Here is a 19,059-nt window from a genome sequence, read left to right on the forward strand (position 1 = left end):
TAGTATAAATGTGGACCTTAGAGATACTGTTCACCTAGGACCTTCATTTCACAGATGAGTAATCTAAAGGTCACCCAGAGAAGAAATAACTTGCCAAAAATCACACCACCAGTCAGTAGCAGAACTGAGTTACAAGAACCCAGGGGTCTTGACTCACAGTTCAGGGTCTTTCTACCACACTAGAGCAAACAACACAGAACTATATTTCATCAAGTTGACAGGTTATATCAACAGAGAAAAAAAATGTAAGGACCAAGCCTGCAGGTAGGAAAGTCAAATTTCCTAGAATCCCATTACTCCCATCTTGTTGTTCACCTGACTATGTCTCAACTAAGCAAGATATAAAGTAGAAAGAGTCAATACAAAATCTGTGTGGGACAATGTTCTGAGGAAAAATGACTGAAGGAATTTATTGTAACAAAAGGAATAAAAAAACAAATAGTAAAGAGTCCAAGAAGGAAAAGGGAAGTAAGCAATGACTATTTTCAAAAACTTTTTAAAGCTTGGATTAAACTGAAGAAATTTGGAAAGGAATTGATGGCCCCATCCTTCAAATTCCTCACTTACAAGAGAACAAAAGAAAAGGAAAAAAAGGGACCTTATCTTAACTAACCGGATTAAAAATTATTACAGAGGGTAAGGAATTAAAGGGAAGAGAAACGGTAAATAAAATAATATTTTAACTAGAACCCTCAACTGTGTTCAAAATAGTGAGTTTACAATGTACTTGAATGGATGTGAAAGGGTAAGTTCCAGGGCTGGAAAATAAACAATAAATAATAAAGCAGGAAAAGGAGGTAAGCAGTAACGTCTCAAGAACAAGGAACAACCTGTGTGTGTCCTGGTATCCACACAATGTTAAGATTGCTAGAGGACGGCCTCACTCCCTCTGCAAGGAGGGGAACCAAGCACCTCCCCAGGAAGGAAATTCCACTTTGGGCAGCTCTCCTAAATATTCCTCTTTATAATGTCCATCCATTGCTCCTGGTTCTGACCTCTGGGGCCAAGCAGAACAAACCTATTCCCTTCTCCTCCTCCACATGCCAGCCTTCACATAACTGGCTTCCTTGAATCTTCTCTTCTCCAGGCTTTAACAAGCCCATTGCCTCCTCTCCTATGAGATTAAGGCCCATCGCCATCCTGGCTGCCCTCCTCTGCACCCTCTACAGCCTACCAGTGTCCTTCTTCAATGGACGTGCCCAGAACTGAACACTACTCCAGATGAGGTCAAAGCACCCTTCATGCAGCCCAAGATCACATTAGCTTTTTTGGCTGCTACGGCACCATGCTGGCTCCCAGTTGAGCTTGCAGTTAGTTCACTAATACCATCAGGTCTTTTTCAGGACATCTTGCACTCATGAAACTGAAAATGTTGTACCCAAATATAAGATTTTACATTTATTCCTATTTAATTTCAGTCTAACGTTCTAGTCTGTCAAGATCTCTTCAGATTCTGACTGACATCCAACGTGTTAGCGATCCCTCCCAGCTTTCTGTCATCTGCAAATCTGAAGATCATGCCCTCTATGCTTGTATCCGAGTCATTGATCAATATGACAAAAAGCATGGAGCCAAACACTTGGGATTCTTAGGATCTTCCAGTGGAGATTCAAACTGATAACAACCCATTAATATCTACCCTATGAGTCTAGTAATCTAATCAGCTTTGAATCCATCTGACTCTATTATTATGTAACCCATACCTCTTCATCTCCACAAACCAGTATGATATACTTCATCAAAAGCTTTGCTATAAGCGCATATTCACAACATTCTTATCTACTGTTTTAGCAATCCTGTTTTTAAAAAAAAAGGCAATGAGGGTAGTCTGGCCTGACCTAGTTTTGATAAAGTTGTCTTTGTAATCACCAATTCTTTTCCTAGATGTGTCTCAATAATCTCTTTAATTATCTGCCCTAGTATTTTCCCAGGAATCAGTCATTTTAGCCAGCCTATAGTTTGAAGATGATATTCTCTTCCCTTTTACAAAACTGGCAAACATTTGCTATTCTCCAATCTTGTAGCATCTCTGTAGTTTGTGTCTTTAGCCCTTCTCTGGCCTACAGAAATCCCGTCCTTTACAAAGCCTTCCCTCATCAGTCTACTCCCTGAATTACAGTCCCCATAATACTGGTCTGTGACAACCATTTGAAGTTTATAGAATTGTAAGATTAGAAGGGGAAGGAACAGTACAGGTCACCTATAAGATCATAGTCTAGAACTCTGAGAGGTCTCAGATGCCTTCTTTCTTGTTCAACCCCCTAATTTTACAGAGGAAACTGAGGCTCAGGGGAAGTAAATAGCAGAGCTGGGATTCAAACTCAGATTCTCTGATTCCATATTCCTTGCTTCAAATAAGCATCACTGTGCTTGTTGAAATGTTTCACGCCTTATCTCTCCAACTAGACTCTGAGTTCCTTTTGGCCAGGGGACTGTATCTTTTATTTCTTTTGTAGCTCCTCTTATCTCCTAGTACAGTGTTCCTTGTACATAACAAGGCAAGTCGAATATATTCATTATATAAATAAACTGAAATATTACTCAATGAGGAATGTTGCAAGAAGGTCCTAATCATTTGGCCATATTCCCAACCTTTGTGTGAGGAAAAACTTAGAATTCTGGGGAAAAAAAGTCCCTGGTATATCCTGGCTTATTGATGTTTATTTCCCTTTGCCAAAAGTTGATATATCAGTGACTGAGGAAGGTTGAAAAACAAAGGCCTATTCATCTACTGGAAAGAGTAACAGAAGGTGCGAGACCTGAATTCCAGTCTCAGAGCAGAGGCCCACAAAACCTTTGAGCAAGTCATTTGTTTCCCTAGTTTTCTTTTCTCTATTTGAGCAATGTAGTTAAAATAATAATGGTACTTTTCTCTGACCAAAAGCCATGTTGTGAAAACAAATGAGATAATATATACTATATATGCATGTCTAATTAAAAAGGGTACTACATAAATTCAAGGTATTTATGATTGTTAAAACTGCATAAATCCACATTTGAGATCATACTGAAACTTATTTGTAATATCTTGCAATATGCCATAGAAACATGGATGATAAGGTTCCCTTGAAACAGTCATTTTTGTTTGAATTAGAATAGTATTCCAAGTAATTGCTACTACTACTACTACTACTACTAGTTAGCATTTGTATAACATCTTAAGCCTTACAAAGAACTTAAGAAATATCATCTCATTTTAACCTCACAATAACCCTGAGAAGTAGATGCTATTATTATCCCCATTTTATTGATGGGAACACTGATGTATTAGTATCCTTTCATCTTTTTATCCATGGGACAGCTACCTGATGCAGTGGCTAGAGCTCACCCTGGAGTCAAAAGAACCTGAGTTCAAATCTCACCTCAGACATTTACTAACCCTGTGACCCTGGGCAAGTTACTTAACCCCAATTACCATAAAACATCCAGGACCATCTCCAGTAGGCCAGAAGTATATCTTGCCACTGAACCTAGATGGCTGTAGAGGAGATAGTGAGGCTGGTGACTTTGCACAGCCCTCCCTCACTTAAATCCAATTCACTGCAAGTCATGACATCACCCCAATGTCATGACTTCAAGAATGAAGGAAAAACAATCACCATCTTTTTATCCTTAAAAACCATTTTAGGGGGCAGCTAGGTGGCACAGTGGATAGAGCATCCCCCCTGGAGTCAGGAGTACCTGAGTTCAAAATCGGCCTCAAAACATTGACACTTACTAGCTGTGTGACCCTGGGGAAGTCACTTAACCCCAATTGCCTCACCAAGAAATAAAAAAGAAAGGGAAAAAAAAATTTTTAAACTTTATAGTGTTTTATAACACTCAATATGGCTTTTTTAATTAAGTAAATAAAAAGCTTACAAAGATTTATAAGCCAAGGAACCTGAAGCTCATCGACTTCCTAAAACGAAGCCCTGAGCCTCTCAACCCTTGACAGACAAAGCTAGTTTCTGGGATGGACTGAACTCCTGATGATGGGGGAGGAATAGCGTCAAGAGGGATGGGGCCAGAAGCAACAAGAGTGGCCTTGAAAGAAGAAAGGGATGGTGACCTCTTGAGGGTTGCTGAGGGAGGGATGTAGGACAATGTAACTGTACTCACTGCAGCCCGGCCAGTCAGGCTTTAGAAAGGCTCTAAAGGAAAGATGGAGCCAGGACTGGGTCAGCCTGAGGCCTGTCTTGAGTTGCTAAGATGGATGGCTGTGGCCATTTTGTGTGACCACATAGGGCCTCTATTCAAGGAGCTAAAATCAAGATGGGGCTGGTAGACAGGACTGGTAGAGACAAAGAGAAAGGGGCAGGACCAGTTATGATGGGTAAGGATGGGAGGGATGTGAGTAGGAATTCCTGAGGAAGGGATTGGGACCTGATTTGGTCGGAAGGAATGGAAAAGATCCATGGAGGCCTTAGGAAGGGAGATAAGGATCTGGAGGATCCTTGCTTCAGGATGGTTACTTGATCAAGGGAATGTGGCCAGGAGGGACAAATGGGCCTGGGGCCTGAGAGAAACTGTCAGGTTGTCAGAGGGGGTGCAGAGTTGGGAATGGGCCTGAGGGAGAGGACAGAACTAGAAGGGGGAGGGAGGGGGAGAACTCGGGAAAAGAGGAAAGCACTGGAAGGGATGGAGTCAGACTGTGGAGATGAGACCCTGTGGGAAGGAGAGGGCTGAGTTCTGGGGAGGGATCATCTGAAAGGATGGGTCCTTAGTGAGGGATGGGGTTTGGACTTGGGGTGAAAGAAGGAGGGCCAGGCCTGCAGGGAAGGGACTAGGACCCAAAGGGAGGAAGGCTCAAGTAGGTCTGGGAGGAGAGGGCTCAGGTAAGGATGGGGTTGGGGGGGGTGCATTCAGCTCAGGTGGGGGACGGCACTGGGGATTGGGGCGGGGATCAAGAGGGAATGAGGCAGGGACGGGAGCCTCTGCAAAGGATGATGCCTAGCGGGGGTGTCAAGAGGAGAGAGGCCCTAGAGAGGATGAGGCCGGAGGGGGAGAGAGTTCAGGTGGGGATGAGACCAGAACCCAGGGGAGAGGAAGATTCTGGAGAGGAAGAAGAATGGGGGGAGGATCCAACTGGGATGGAGATGGGAGGCGAGCTCGGGAAGGGGTGGAGGAGCTCAGGAAAGAGCAGAGGCATGCTCAGACAGGGATGGGGCTGGGACGTGGGGAGGGGAGGGCTAAGGAGAAGATGGAGGGGCTGGGGGGGGGGCACCTCAGGCCAGGGGCTCAAGAAGGGATGGAGGAGGGAGCGCCCCCTCAGAAGGGAATTGGGGAGGGGCTCAGGCAGGTGAGAGAAGGGAGATTGAGACAACGATGGGGCCGAGATGGAGGGAGGGCTCGGTAAAGGGTCGGGGCTCAGGAGGAGGGGGGAGAGGTATAGCGGAGATGCTCAGACAGGGATGGGGCCGGACCCGAGAAAGGCTGGGAGGGGAGTAAGGGGGGGGGTGTTAGGAAAGGGCGCCCTCAAACCAGGAGGGAGGGGAGGGAAGGCGGGGCTCACACTGGGCTGGGGCGGGGCGGGGCGGAGCGGGGGGGGGGGGCTCAGGAGAAGATGGAGGAGCTCGGAGGGCGGGGGGGGGGGTTGAGAGGAGACTCTAGAGGGGATGGGAAAGGGGCTCAAGTAGGGAGGGGGAGGGGACGCGAAGAGGCCTAGCCTGGGATGGGGACAAAGAGGGGACGGACTCGGGAGTACGGGGGGGGGGGGGTGGGGGGGCGCTCAGGTTGGGCTGACGTTGGGATGGGGCCGGGCCGGGGACGGGAGAGGGCAAGGCTCAGAAGAAGCTGGGGGGCTCGGAAGGGGGTACGGGGGGATGCTCCGGCAGGGAAGGGCCCGGCCAGGCGGGGGCGGGCGCTCGGGAAGGCCGAGGCGGGCGGGGGCGGGGGCCCCTGGCCGGGGTCGCAGCACGCCCTACCTGCAGATGCGAGGGGCCCCTCCGGCTGCGGCTCCCGCCAGTCCAAGACAGCGCCACGCCCAGCCACGCCGCGTCCGCCCGCGCCGCACCCCCCACGTGACCGCGGCCCGCGCTGGGCGGAGCCGTTGACAACACTGGGCTGCCTGCGGCGCGGGGCCCGGGCGGTTGCCTTGGCGACGGAGGAAGCGTTAGGGCGCAGCTGCGGCGGAGCCACAGCTCTGGGAAGAGAAGTGGACGGTTTGACAAGGTGGCCGAGCGAGGGTCGGGGACCCAGCCCGGGAGGGTCTTGGTCTGTGCCAAGGGGAGGGAGGGCAGAGCCCCGCTCCACCGTCATCACCACCTTAACCCCGAGAGCCCCTAGTGTGTGTGTGGGGGGGGGGGGCAGGGGCAGGGCTCGGGGCCGGGGCCCCCCAAGGGGAAGTGCCTCGTGAAGGGGAAAAAGCCCTAGGTCCGAATCCCCGTTTTCTCTTTCCACACTTAATTGTGTAACCTTGAACAAATCGGTTCTCTTCCCTGGGCCTCAGTATCCCCATTTGTAAAATGGGGGGGCGGGGGGAGTTCGGACTAAATTGAACTCTTAAGGTCTGTTCCTACAACATCTTGACCTGTAATGGGCCTCCAATGGAATAGTCTCCTCCTATGGAGAACTGATTAAACCATAAAAATGGTCTTCAGAGTATAATTTCTAAGCCTGGGTAGCGCCTGCTTGACCATCACACGTATATGTGTTTGCAGAACTAAAAATGCATCCAGAATCCGGAGCACCTGAGCAGGAAGATGGAACTGAACACGGGGGTGTGCCAGAGGAATCGGAAGAGTCTTCACGGGACCGTAGGAATGGAGAGGGGGTGCTCATAAGCAATGCAGGTAATCCCTGCGCAGCGAGCCATGCTGTGCCACCAGCTCAAACTCAGCTGCTAATGAGTGACCTCGAGAAACAGTAACAACAGATCTCATTTTTGCAAGACGTTAAGGGTTTTAAAGCACTGAAGTTATTGCATCCCCCCAAAATCAATCAATACAATATTTATTAAGCACCTACTATTGCCCGGCACTATGCTAAGCACCAGGGATACAAAAAGGGGCAAAAAACAGTACTCGATGGGGCAGCTCGGTATTGCAGTGGATAGAGCACCGGCCCTGGAGTCAGGAGTACCTGAGTTCAAATCCGGCCTCAGACACTTGACACTTACTATCGGTGTGATCCTGGGCAAGTCACTTAACCCTGATTGTCTCACCAATAAAACAAAACAAAACAACAATAACAACCAAAAAAACCTACCTCAAACTCACAGTCTAATAAGGGAGGCATGTGAACAAATACATACATATAAAGGATATATATATAAAGCTATAAAAAGGTTAAACGAGAAATAATTAACAGAAGGAAGGCACTAGAATTAAGAGGGTTTGAGGAGGTCTTCCTATAAAAGATGAGGTTTTATTTGGGACATAAAGGAAGCCTGGAAAGTCTGCAGGCAGAGTTGAGGAAGGAGAATGTTCTAAGCAGGGGGGACAGCCAGAGAAAAGGCCCAGAGCCAACAGATGGAGTATCTCTGCTGCTGGATTGAAGAGCATGTGTTGGGGAGTAGGTTCTAAAAAGGCTAGAAAAGTAGGAGGGAGCTAGTTTATTAAAGGTTTTGAATGCCAAAAAAGAATAATTTGTATTTGATCCTGGATGTGATAGGGAGCTACCCCTTCTGCCTTATCTCCTATCAAAACTGTAGTTTCCAGTCCCCCACTGATGTATGTAAATTTTTACTAGTTACCCAGAGAAAATAGTTCAAAATAAAGGCATATAACTATAACCTGTGTGGTCCAGAGTCCCTCAAACTCTGGGCTCACATGGACCTAGTCCATTCTTGGGGACTGAGCCCAAAGATTTGTTTTCTCTTAGCAGATATATGTTGTCATTGTTCAGTTATGTATGACTCTTTGTGACCCCATTTGGGGTATTCTTGGCAAATATGCTGGAGTGGTTTGCCATTTTCTTCACCTCATTTGACAAATGAAGAAACTGAGTCAAACAGGGTGAAGTGACTTGCCAGGGTCATACAGTAAGTATCTGAGGCTGGATTTGAACTCCGGTCCTCCTGACTCCAGGGCTTTATCCACTGCACCACCTAGTGGCCCCCAGAAATCTTCCTCTTGTAACTAGGAGGCAGAGGTTCAGGAATGAAATTGCACTTGCACTCATCTCAGGCCATGTGACTGAGCACCTGTCAGTTGATGTGTTTCTCCTGGACACTAAACCGTCTGGAAAACTCTGTGCTTGCATCTCTGTTCTCTCACTTGTGGTCAGAAAAAGGGAAAGAAGGCCATCCCATGTACATATACAGCTCCCAAGCATGAATCACTTCTGGAGGTGAGGGAGATTGTGGGGGAACCACCTGCTCCGTTTTCATTCTCTTTGGGGAAAAAAAATAGAAGGGAAAAGGTAAAAAGTGGCCAGAAGGGCCTGAACACTTCTGTTGGATCAGTGCCTGATCAATTTGATGGATTTACCAGGAAGTGAACTCTTGTTTGGAACCTTTGATTGGGATGTGGTGACCATTTTCTCCTTGTTAGAAGACAAAAGACAACCACTGAGTTTGTTGGCTTGGAGCAGACCTTGGTGCCTCCTTGGGACACTTCCAAGGTTTTATGGTTTTTTAAAAAATTAATTACTATTTAGAGCTAGTTTCAGTGAACTGAGCTGGGGCCCTGTGAGGAAATGGCTTATTTAGGCTCTCACAAACTTGTCAGAGAAGCCACTCCTTTGTGTTGGCCTATAAAAGGAGTCTTTACTGAATATTTGGGGTTCCTTTTTCTCTTCTGCCTTCTAGAAATCAAGTACAGCTGGTATACCATGCAGAGAATTCCTTTGATCAGCCTCATTTATATAATAAAATGGCATGGGGAGAAAAGTAGCAATAGAGCATTCTCCCCACAGACACATATTCCATCCAGGGAACTTGTGGCTAATGACTCTTGGGGAAGGGGAGGGTGAAGTGACTCACCCAACTATGTCTGCAGACCCAGGCTAGCACTCTTCTGCATGTTGCAATAATGCTAGGCACGGCACTTCACCTTTCCACAGAAGTCTCAGTTTCCTTACTCATTCACTAAGAATAATAATACTCTGAGGTACCGAAAAGGTTGTTGGGAGGATCAGATAATGGCTTTATAGGCTTTAAAGCCTATAGTATACAAATGGGAGCAATTATTATCTCCTACTTTTTTGATTTTTCATCATCCTATAGTCAGAGGGGAAAAAGTCATACTGTCAGTGAATCTCTTTTCTCCCTAAACCCTATTTTAACAGATCTGCTGAGGAAACTGAAATGGACTAGCTTTGTCTTTCATCTCATTATTTTTCCCATTTCTCATCTTCATTATTTAGCAAGAAAAAATACACAAAATGATATAAATGTTAGCTACCATTATTACTAATATTACCATTCACCAGTCAGCTATCTGAAAGTCAAAAAGCAGGAAAGGCATAAGCTCCCAAAATGGGCCTTTTAATAAATTGTATTGTCCCTATTTTTCTTAAGTCATCTTCTCAGAAATGCTGATCTTCCCCTGTAATATTAGTAATGGTTCCATGAGACAATATTAATGCTGGCAATATTTTTCAGATATAGTATAGTTCATATATAGTAAAAATAAAAAATAAATATATAACATATACAAATATATAGTAAAGATATTATAAAAATGAAATTATGTGTATATCTGAGATATACATATAATTTTGTGTAGCATTTTTTCCAGTGTGAAAGTGAGTTTAATTTTCCAAATTTGATCTGACTTCCCTTTGTCTCAGCGATGTCGCTTATGCACAGACCTACTAGACCAGCATTTATGGATTGTGTCAATATATTCCAACCCTCAAAGCCAAATAAGCTTGGGAACCATTGTTCTATAGCACTGGTTTTTCACCTCTAGAAAGGGGGAAAAAATCACAGTCACTTGCTATTGTGTATTATGTGCCTAATCTATCCCACCGATCTACCACCTTGTGAGACAAACCTTTCCTGCCATCTTTCTAAGTTGTCTTGGGCTGAAAAATCATTTCGCCCCATCATTTTGTGGGTTCTGTCAATCGAGAATTCGATTTGAGGCATTCTTTAGAGTTGTGTGGAAGAGAATTTGGGAGAGCTATCCTGAGTGCTTCTGCCATCTTGGCTTTACCTCCACTGCCTTATGTTTTCATATAGGCCTACATCAGACCACATGGCCTTTCACCTCCTCCACCTCCTTCCCAGGTGCCTGACTCCCAACATCACCAGGCTAAAGACAGAAGCAGGATTTCTTCAAAGTTGGACTCTGCTCCCAGGGTGAAGAGAATACTGTCCTAAGCTTCAGGCCTAAATTTCTGCTGTTTTCAGAGCTAGCTCTGAGGTTCTGTAGGTTTTCAGAGCTTCCAAAGTGGTATGATCTAGGGAATGTGTATCATACCTTTTACAAGGAGATTAGAAAAGAGCAAATTTGTTTACTTTAGGAGTCTGCTTTTCATCAGACGAGACTCGATGTTTTAAAATTGTCTGAGAGGAAACCTAGATTCTAGGATTAGCCTTGTCATTGACTCTCTCTGTCACCTCACAGAAGTCACATTAGCTCTCTGAGAATCTTTTTTGATGTGTTCAATGAGGGGCTTTGACTAGATGATCTAGCATTCTGTGAGCTTATTTGTAGGAATATTTGAATCCAACTTTTAAGAGGTTATGTTTTGTCACATAATGTGCTACTCTAATTAAAAAGACCAAGAAGATGCAGGGATCCATCTTTTAATATGTTATCTTTAGCACCATGCATGGCACATGGATCTCCTAGTAGATATATTAGCTTATTCTTATTTCAGTACTTAAAGAGTGTTTAATTTCATTGGTTTTGGATACTCCTTTCATTATTTGGTATAGGATCTTTTGGGGATCAATACATAGAACTTTTCCTGTAATTGTTTAGGCTGTTATGACCTTTGTATGTATCTTGTGGTCTTGATTGTATCATCTAACACATTAGCCATCTTTCCAGACTTCTCTTCATTTGTGTGTTTGACAAGTGTGCCATCCGTGACTTTATCCAAGTCAGTGATGCAGATCGTCAGAAGCATAGTGCCAGTGATGGGTTCTTGGGATTCTCCACCAGAGACCAGCCTTCAGGTTAGCATCCACCCAGTAATGAGTATTCTTTGGATTGAGTCATTCAACCAGTTCCACACATCTAACCCACATCTCACCATCCTCTCCACAAATATGTGAGGCCTTTTCAAATTGTTTTTGGAGGGCAAAGGAAGAGGGGATATTGTGGCAGTTTTCTGAGGTATCACCTACATACCGCACAAACTGAGAAGTGCGGCATGTGTTGGTATCACAATGTAATATCAGTTCTAAAAGACTAAAGAGGAAGGGAGATAAAATCATTATCAATGTCATGAATTCTGAATATCATAAGAACTGGAGTGGACTGGAAAGGGGAAAAAAAACAACAGGGTCCAGAACCTGGCAGATCGAATCTGCATAAAGAATTCTTAATCTAAGCAGGATGGGTTGAAAAACTTCACACAAGTACAAGGTTGAGGATCTCTGGTTAGTCAGTAATTTGCCTGGAAAAGACCTGGGTCTTGCTGTGAGTTAATAGCATGATATGGCTATTAAGTGGATGCTGTCCCGGGTCTGAATTAAAAGAAGCATCATGGCCAGGAGGCAGGTGATAATCCCCCCTGTGCTGGTCAAGTCCCCTGGCCAGAGCCCATCTGGAATGTTGTGCTACATTCTGGCACCACATTTTAATCAAGGCATTGATAAGCCATAGAAAGTCCCGAGGAGAGCAGCTCAATCAGTGAGGGATGGACCTCAGGTCTATAACTGAAGGAACTGGAGATATTCACCATGTACAAGAGAAGGCTGTTTGAAGAGAGGGACACAGGATCTGTCCTCATGGATCTGAAAGGCTATCACGTGAAAGAGGGACCTGACTTACCCTATTTGGCTCCCACAGGACAGAACAGGAAAAATGAAGAGAAGAATTTAGGTGATGATGCAAGGGGAGCAAGTGCCTGACACTTAAAGCCGTCCAAAGAGGGAATGGGTTCCTCTCACCAGAGGTCTGCTGCAGAGGTTAGATGGCCTCTTGTCATGTTGTCGTCATGGTAACGATTCCTTTTCCCGTGTGATTGGACTCTATGACTACGGAGGTCACTACAGCTAGTAAATTGTCATTCTGCGGTCCTCCCGCTTCTAATGCTGAGAATGACTGATTCAGTTGTAATGTCTCATTTGTAAATGTTAACGACAGCTTACATTTCTGTAGCCCTGCACTGTTTACTAAGAGCTTTCCTCACAAGAGATGGTTAGTACAAGTATTATCAAGCCCATTTAAAGAGGAAGAAGATGAGGCTCATAGAGTTTGTGACTTGCTCAATCATTGATCTATTAAGTGACACAGCCTGGACTTGAACCTGGGTCTTTGGACTTCAAATCTAATATTCACTCTACTACATCGTGCAGTCCTGACGAAGCCAATGCAATTTGAGCTAAAAGGTTCAACCCAGGATAAAGACCTCGGAATCATTGTACGATATCCTTTCCTCTAGTTGATTCTTAATCTCCTAAAACATTACTTTCCATCTCTATAAAATGGAGATAAATAATAATTGTGTTACCTACATTACAGGTTTGTTTTGAGGAAAGCATTTTTGTAAACCTTAACATGCTATAGGAATGTATATTTTTGTTGCTCTTGTGTTCCTTAATGACATCCTACCTAATGTGCTACTCTAATTAAAAAGACCAAGAAGATGCAGGAATCCATTTTTTAATATGTTGTCTTTAGCACCATGCATGATGCATGGATCTCCTAGTAGAACTTAAGTTTTTAGATGTTTGTTTTCCCAGTAGTCTGGGAAAGCTCACTTTCTTGTGAAGAAGCCTTAAATGCTAAACATAGGATTTCCAAGGTAGAAGGGACCCTAAAGGTTCTCTAGAGTAACACTTTCATTTGGCAGACAGATGAGAAAAATACACCCTGAGGAGCTGGTAAGAGGGTTTCCCATAGAGGTTTAGCTTCAGAGGGTAGGTCTTTAACTCAGTGCTCTTTCTACCATCCATGACTGCATTAGAAGAACATCAGTGGGGCAGCTAGGTGACGCAGTGGATAAAGCACTGGCCCTGGATTCAGGAGGACCTGAGTTCAAATCCAGCCTCAGACACTTGACACTTACTAGCTGTGTGACCCTGGGCAAGTCACTTAACCCCCCCTGCCCTGCGGAGAAGAAGGAGGAGGAGGAGGAAGAGGAAGAGGAGGAGGAACATCAGTGGTCTGAGCAGCCCCTAAAACTACTCTGAGGCCGGCCTGACATTTTAAAAACATGCCTAGCCTGCTTTTAGAGACAACTCTGGGTAGAGGAACAGGAAAAAACAGCTCAAGGCAGTTTAGAATGCTGTCTGCTCTGAGCAAGGGAAGCAAAAAGGAAGAATGTTTATGGGAAAGGGATGCACATGTCCAAGTGAAGAAGCAGTTGCAGAATAAAAAAAGAGGCTTAACATGTATAAGTTTAGAAGGAGAAAGAATAGAGTTAGAAAATCAAGTCTGTGATGTTTTTGGCCCAACTAGATCTTTTCTCTTATGTGCGTACAGCCAAACAGAAAGGGAAGTAGCTGGTAGTGATAACACCAGGTTGGGCAGTCAAACTCTTGGGGTCTACTCCCAGGTTGTACTTACAGGGCAAAGATCTGGGGTTTGATCCTCATGAGAGGTGGCTTGGTTGAGTGGATATTGTGCTGGAAATGGAGTCAGGTGGACTGGTTTGGATCCTTACTGGCTCTGTGGTCCCGGGAAGGTTACCCAGCTTCTCAGCACTTGTTTTCTCGCTTATAAAATGGCCACCTCAGAAGTACTTGGAATGGGGCAGCTAGATGGCGCAGTGGATAGAGCACCGACCCTGGAGTCAGGAGTACCTGAGTTCAAATCTGGCCTCAGACACTTAACACTTACTAGCTGTGTGACCCTGGGCAAGTCACTTAACCGCAATTGCCTCACTTAAAAAAAAAAAGAAGTACTTGGAAAAACTTAAAAAATAATATATGAGGGGGCAGCTAGGTGACTCAGTGGATACAGTATCAGCCCTGGATTTAGGAGGACCTGAGTTTATATCCAGCCTCTGACACTTGACACTAGCTGTGTGACCCTGGGCAAGTCACTTAACCCTCATTGCCCTGCAAAACAAACAAACAACCCAATATACGAGCATGTTGTTATTAATTTTCCATTATAGATTCATTTGTAAAGTTTTACTAGGACAGTGAATGATAATGAGCAAGATCTCACAGAACAATGAGAAGCAATAGGAGAAACAAGTTTAAAGAAACATTGGTGAGAGATATGATTAATTAACGTTATGCTAAAGATGTTTTAAGGATGAAACTGGAAGGACAACAGACAAAAGATAGAAAAGATCTGTAAAGATTTTTATACCAAAATCTTTTACTATCAAGGACAGTGGAGCCATTGTATCTGGACTCTTAACATCATGTTCTAGATACGTCTCTTGAAAGCATCTGAACTAGATCAGATGTATATAGAGGAGGTCCTTGATGGATGTGACACAGTTTTGAGAGATTCTCAAGGTGAATGAAGGAGAGGGAAAGAGACCAAAAGGGTGAAAAATTCTTGGACTTTATTACCTCCAAAAGGTAATTGAGAGATCATCAATAATCTCTATATACTAACTCAGAAGGAAAACAAGTAGGTTTTCTCAAGTGATATTCCACAGTAAATCACATTTTTACCATTATATGTTTGATATAACAACATGTAGAAAATAGAAGATTGCATTAGAGTTAAGGTTTGTTGACTGTCAAAAACCATTTGATTCAATAAAGTAAAATGCTATTGTAAAGGCTTCCTTGTATAGCAAGGCGTCTCCCATGCATATATCAAAGTTTTGTAAGATTCCTTGAATATCACTAATCTTATTTAAATCTTCTCATTATTAATATCAAGCAAAGCATAACACAGACAAAGGTATGCTTGTCAAATATAGTTGTCATTTTCATGGACTAGATCCGCACACAGATTAGATCCACGCACAGATGCTCCTGTTTGTGGATAACATGATACTGATTTCATCAAGTTAGGAATGCTGGCATACCATCCTAAATGAGATCCATACACAAAAAAGTTTGTTCTAATTGCCTATATGAGAGAAACTGAAGATAATGAGAATGTTTATTGGACAGACTATAACATAGATGGCTGATAACTTATACAGCTTATCTATCTATGTGTATATTAATGCATACACATAGATGCATGCATGAAACACATATATGCATATGTATATATATATATTTACAAACACTGTAGATGAACAATGATCTTGGCTCAGAATTGACCAGGAAAAGAATGACCTTTGGGAATTTGCAGTTCTTTTAATAAGCTTAAACTTCTTCCTAAAACAAAGGCATATATTTTAATAATGGATACTTTAATAGTAAATATTTTGAAGTATTCTTCGTATGACTATGAAACTTGGAACATTACAATCTTCAAAGAAGTGAAGTTGAGAATTGCCCAAAGGGCAGTGGAGAAAACCATGGTGGATGTGAGCAAGCTACAACATATTACACATAATGAGTTACAAAAGAAAATCGATATCAAGCAGAGGTGTCAAACTCCCACCAGGGCAAAACTTACTACCCTAGTGACGTCAGAATCAAATTAAAATATAATTGAGAAGTATTTAACAAAATAATTAAAAATATAGCATAACATAGATAGGGTTTTCTAAATTAATTTGAATTTAACATCACTGGTGTAAAGGATGTCAGGAGACATTTTAGTTCAATGGGGAAGAATAGGAAGCTTAGAGTCATAAGAGCTGAATTTCAATTTTCAATTCAAAATTCAATTTCAATTCCAGCATTGCTATTTACTTCCTATATTACCTTAGGCAAATTACTAACCTTTCTGGGCTTCAGTTCTTCATCTATAAAGTAAGGGTGTTGTTTGACTACATGAATTCTTAGTGTTCTTTCTGATCTTATAATCTCTCTCTCTCTTTTTTTTTTTGTTTTGAAGACTGCCTCAAAGGTACAGTTAACAAAGAAAATAGGCTAGTCACCCAGCGAGAATAAGGGATGACTGATAGCAACTTGTGTTTTCCATTGGTTTTCTTGAAATCTCAAGAGAATTCAAGGAATGTGAAGAACATATTAAGTGGACTCCTGTGGAGAGAGTATATGTGAGGCAAGAGGATGCGCAGGGAGAGATGAGGCACATTTTTTGCTCTTCCTTAGTATGTCTATGGGGGAAATGCCCCACATTCAGTGAGATCACGGAACCATTGTATCCTTATCCTCTCAACTTCAGAAGATAGGTAACCCTTTTGTACTATCTTAGTAGGTGGTCTTTTGCATATTCCTGTGGCTCGAAGAAAAAACCATCACTGTGTAAACCAATCTGGCAATGAAATCCAGTTTGTAACAGGAGTATCAAACTCCATTGCTCTTTGCTCGGTCTCTTAAGCTATAGTCATGATTCAGGTGATTTGAAGGGTGTCAGTAAAGGAAGAGGGAAATGGGACACCAAGAAGTCCAGAATCCAGGAGTAGTGGGTGGAAGTTATAAAGAGGCACATTTAGCTTTGATGTCAGAAAGAAACTTCCTCACCATGACACTGTCCCCAAAGAGAGTAGGCTTCCTGGGCAGGTGGCAGGGGTCACCTCCTCAGAAGGAGATCTTTACAGAGACTGCAAGAACCACTGCTGGTCATGAAAGTCTGGGACTTTCACAGATGGGACCCTACAGCCGGCTCTCGATTCTGATTCTTTGTGAGCATATACTCCAATTTCTTTGGGGCCCTAAAAGAATGAAATCATGTGGTGGGTCCCAGAGGTCTAAAACAGAGGCTGGACTCCTCATGGCAGGGGATGTTATGGAAAGGATTCCTTTCATGCAAGTAGCCATCCTTTGTGAGAACAGGCAGGTTGGAGGCAATGAGTAAAAAACAAAACCAACAACAATAGCCACATTTATACTATCTCCCTCACAGAGTAACTGTGAGAAAACCCCCATGTAAAAGTGAAAATGCAGACATAAATAAATGCTGTGTGTGCGCCAGCCTCTGTAGAACCTAAGCTCCTCGTCTTCTGTGTCCCTGGCCTCCAAACGGTGACTGTATAGAGCGGGGCTTCTTAAATTCTTTCTACTCTTGACCCATTTTGCCCAAGAAATTTTTCTACAACCCTGAGTAAAGGTATACAAAATAACCTCTTACTGCTGCAGATTTTTTCATGACTTCCACATTCAGTTACATGACCTCATATGGGGTCACGACCCACAGTTTAAGAAGCTAGGATATAGAGAAGGTGCTTCATAAGTGAATGTTCCTCAAAATTTAGTATTTCCTACATTCAGCTCGAATCAAACTTTTATCACCTGCCTCCATGCCTGGCATTCTGCTAAGTGTGGGAGGCAAAAAGGTTGAAAAAGAGCAAAAGTCTCTGCTCTCAAAGTGCCCATAATCTGCTGAAAGAAACCTTCCTTGAGCTCCCCAGTCAGGACCTATTCCTATGGATCTCATGTAGTATGTTATTTTGTCTCTAATGTACTTAACACATGTTGGTGTGTTTGTCTTCATGCTTTTTTTTTTTTTTGGTGAGGCAATTGGGGTTAAGTGACTTGCCCAGGATCACACAGCTAGTAAGTGTTAAGTGTCTGAGGCTGGATTTGAACTCAGGTCCTCCTGAATCCACTGCACCACCTAGCTGCCCCGTCCTTCATTCTTGAAGAGAACTATGATGTTGGGGAGGTGGTCATGATGCAGTGAATTGAGTTTAAGTGAGGGCTGTGCAGAGTAACCAAGCTTAGTGTCTCCTCAGGAGCCATCTGGGTCCAGTGGCAAGATAGACATTAGGACAACCAGAGAGGGCCCAGGATACAGTGGGAGCCCTTGGCCTCTTTAAGCTAAGGTCTTTCCCAGGGCTCAGTTTGTCTGAGGCAACACCCATTCAGTGATTAAGGCTAGGTAAAAAACGAGGCAAAGAATGTCTTCTGGCACCTAATATTACCATGTAATAATGCATGGGAATTATCTATACTATAACTTAAACCTTCTCATTAAGCTGCAAATTCCATGAGGGCTTGTGAGAAATAGTTATTAATGAACAGTATATGGGGAACTTCAGATTTCCCTTTGTGTTACTTATAAGCTCTCAGCCAGACTCACCGTCCCACTCAAGACCACACCCAGATAGAAGGAAGCATTCTTGACTCAGTCTGGGTGGGGTTTGAATTCTTTGGAATGACTACCCTATATAGAGATATTGTCCTAAATCTAGGGGATACTGGGTCCCTCTGACCTGATGTAATCCACCTTCAATTAAGTGAACCAATTAGATTTGGTTGATATGTAATAACCCGATAAAACTGAAAAAGTAGCCAGCAGTCTCTTTAGACAAGGAGAGGCTAGGGAGCTGCTTTGTCAGTCCCTTACCAGTAGAGACTGATAAATTGATAATAAGCTTGCCCAAAACTTGTGTCTCTTGCAATTATTTTAACGATCACAGGCTGAGATGGTTCCTTATAACGCTTTATAACTTTCCCAGTAACCAGTGTTGTGCATACACCAAGTGCTTAATAAATGTTTGTTATATGTTATGTTTGCATAGCACTTTAAGGTCTACAAGATGAAAGGAGGAAAGATGGAAGAAAAAATTTGACAATATGAACCTTGCCTGCTCATTACTGTTTTGTGTTGTAGAATTCTGTTCTTAAGCCCTTTGTTCCAAATACTTAGATATGATTAATCAACAAGCATTTATTAAGTACTTTTTATATCCCAGGCACTGTGCTAGTCACTGGCAATAACAAAGACTCTTTGTCTATCCAGGATTGCTTACACAATGCTGGTGTAATTGTTTAAGCCTTAATATTCAGCCTGATGTGTAACATGAGTGTGAGACCCTGATTTCTGACAAATGGATGTAGTTCAATCTTGGGTACTGCCTTCTAATCTCTATGGTCCGTTTCCCCCTCCTCCCCTTCACCCCATTCATTCAAGTTCTCTCTGGGAACTTGAGAATCTGGCCTATATCTCTTTAAAAAAGTCCTTGAAGGTGATGAGGCTAACAAAAGGATTGTCCATAGAATCCAGGTATGAATGGTAG

The 19,059-nt window shown here is 43.3% G+C and overlaps 2 protein-coding genes across 3 annotated transcripts in view; one reads left to right on the plus strand and one right to left on the minus strand.

Annotated features, from left to right (window-relative positions):
• HSDL1 (hydroxysteroid dehydrogenase like 1) overlaps positions 1-5,980 on the minus strand; it is a 28,122-nt gene extending 22,142 nt beyond the window's left edge. Inside the window, exon 1 of the mRNA XM_043986308.1 lies at positions 5,907-5,980. The gene's annotated coding sequence lies outside the window, so the exon portion shown is untranslated. The remainder of the gene's footprint in view (positions 1-5,906) is intronic.
• Positions 5,981-6,027: 47 nt separating this feature from the next.
• The window catches only part of DNAAF1 (dynein axonemal assembly factor 1), a 37,018-nt gene continuing 23,986 nt past the window's right edge, over positions 6,028-19,059 (plus strand). For both annotated transcript variants that reach the window (XM_043986306.1, XM_043986307.1), the window contains exons 1-2: positions 6,028-6,153; positions 6,642-6,773. In XM_043986306.1, the coding sequence (XP_043842241.1) occupies positions 6,650-6,773 (124 nt within the window). In that variant the 5' untranslated portion in view covers positions 6,028-6,153; positions 6,642-6,649. The remainder of the gene's footprint in view (positions 6,154-6,641; positions 6,774-19,059) is intronic.

The sequence above is a fragment of the Dromiciops gliroides genome, chromosome 2 (genome assembly GCF_019393635.1).
Source record: "Dromiciops gliroides isolate mDroGli1 chromosome 2, mDroGli1.pri, whole genome shotgun sequence".
Lineage (NCBI taxonomy): Eukaryota > Metazoa > Chordata > Mammalia > Microbiotheria > Microbiotheriidae > Dromiciops > Dromiciops gliroides.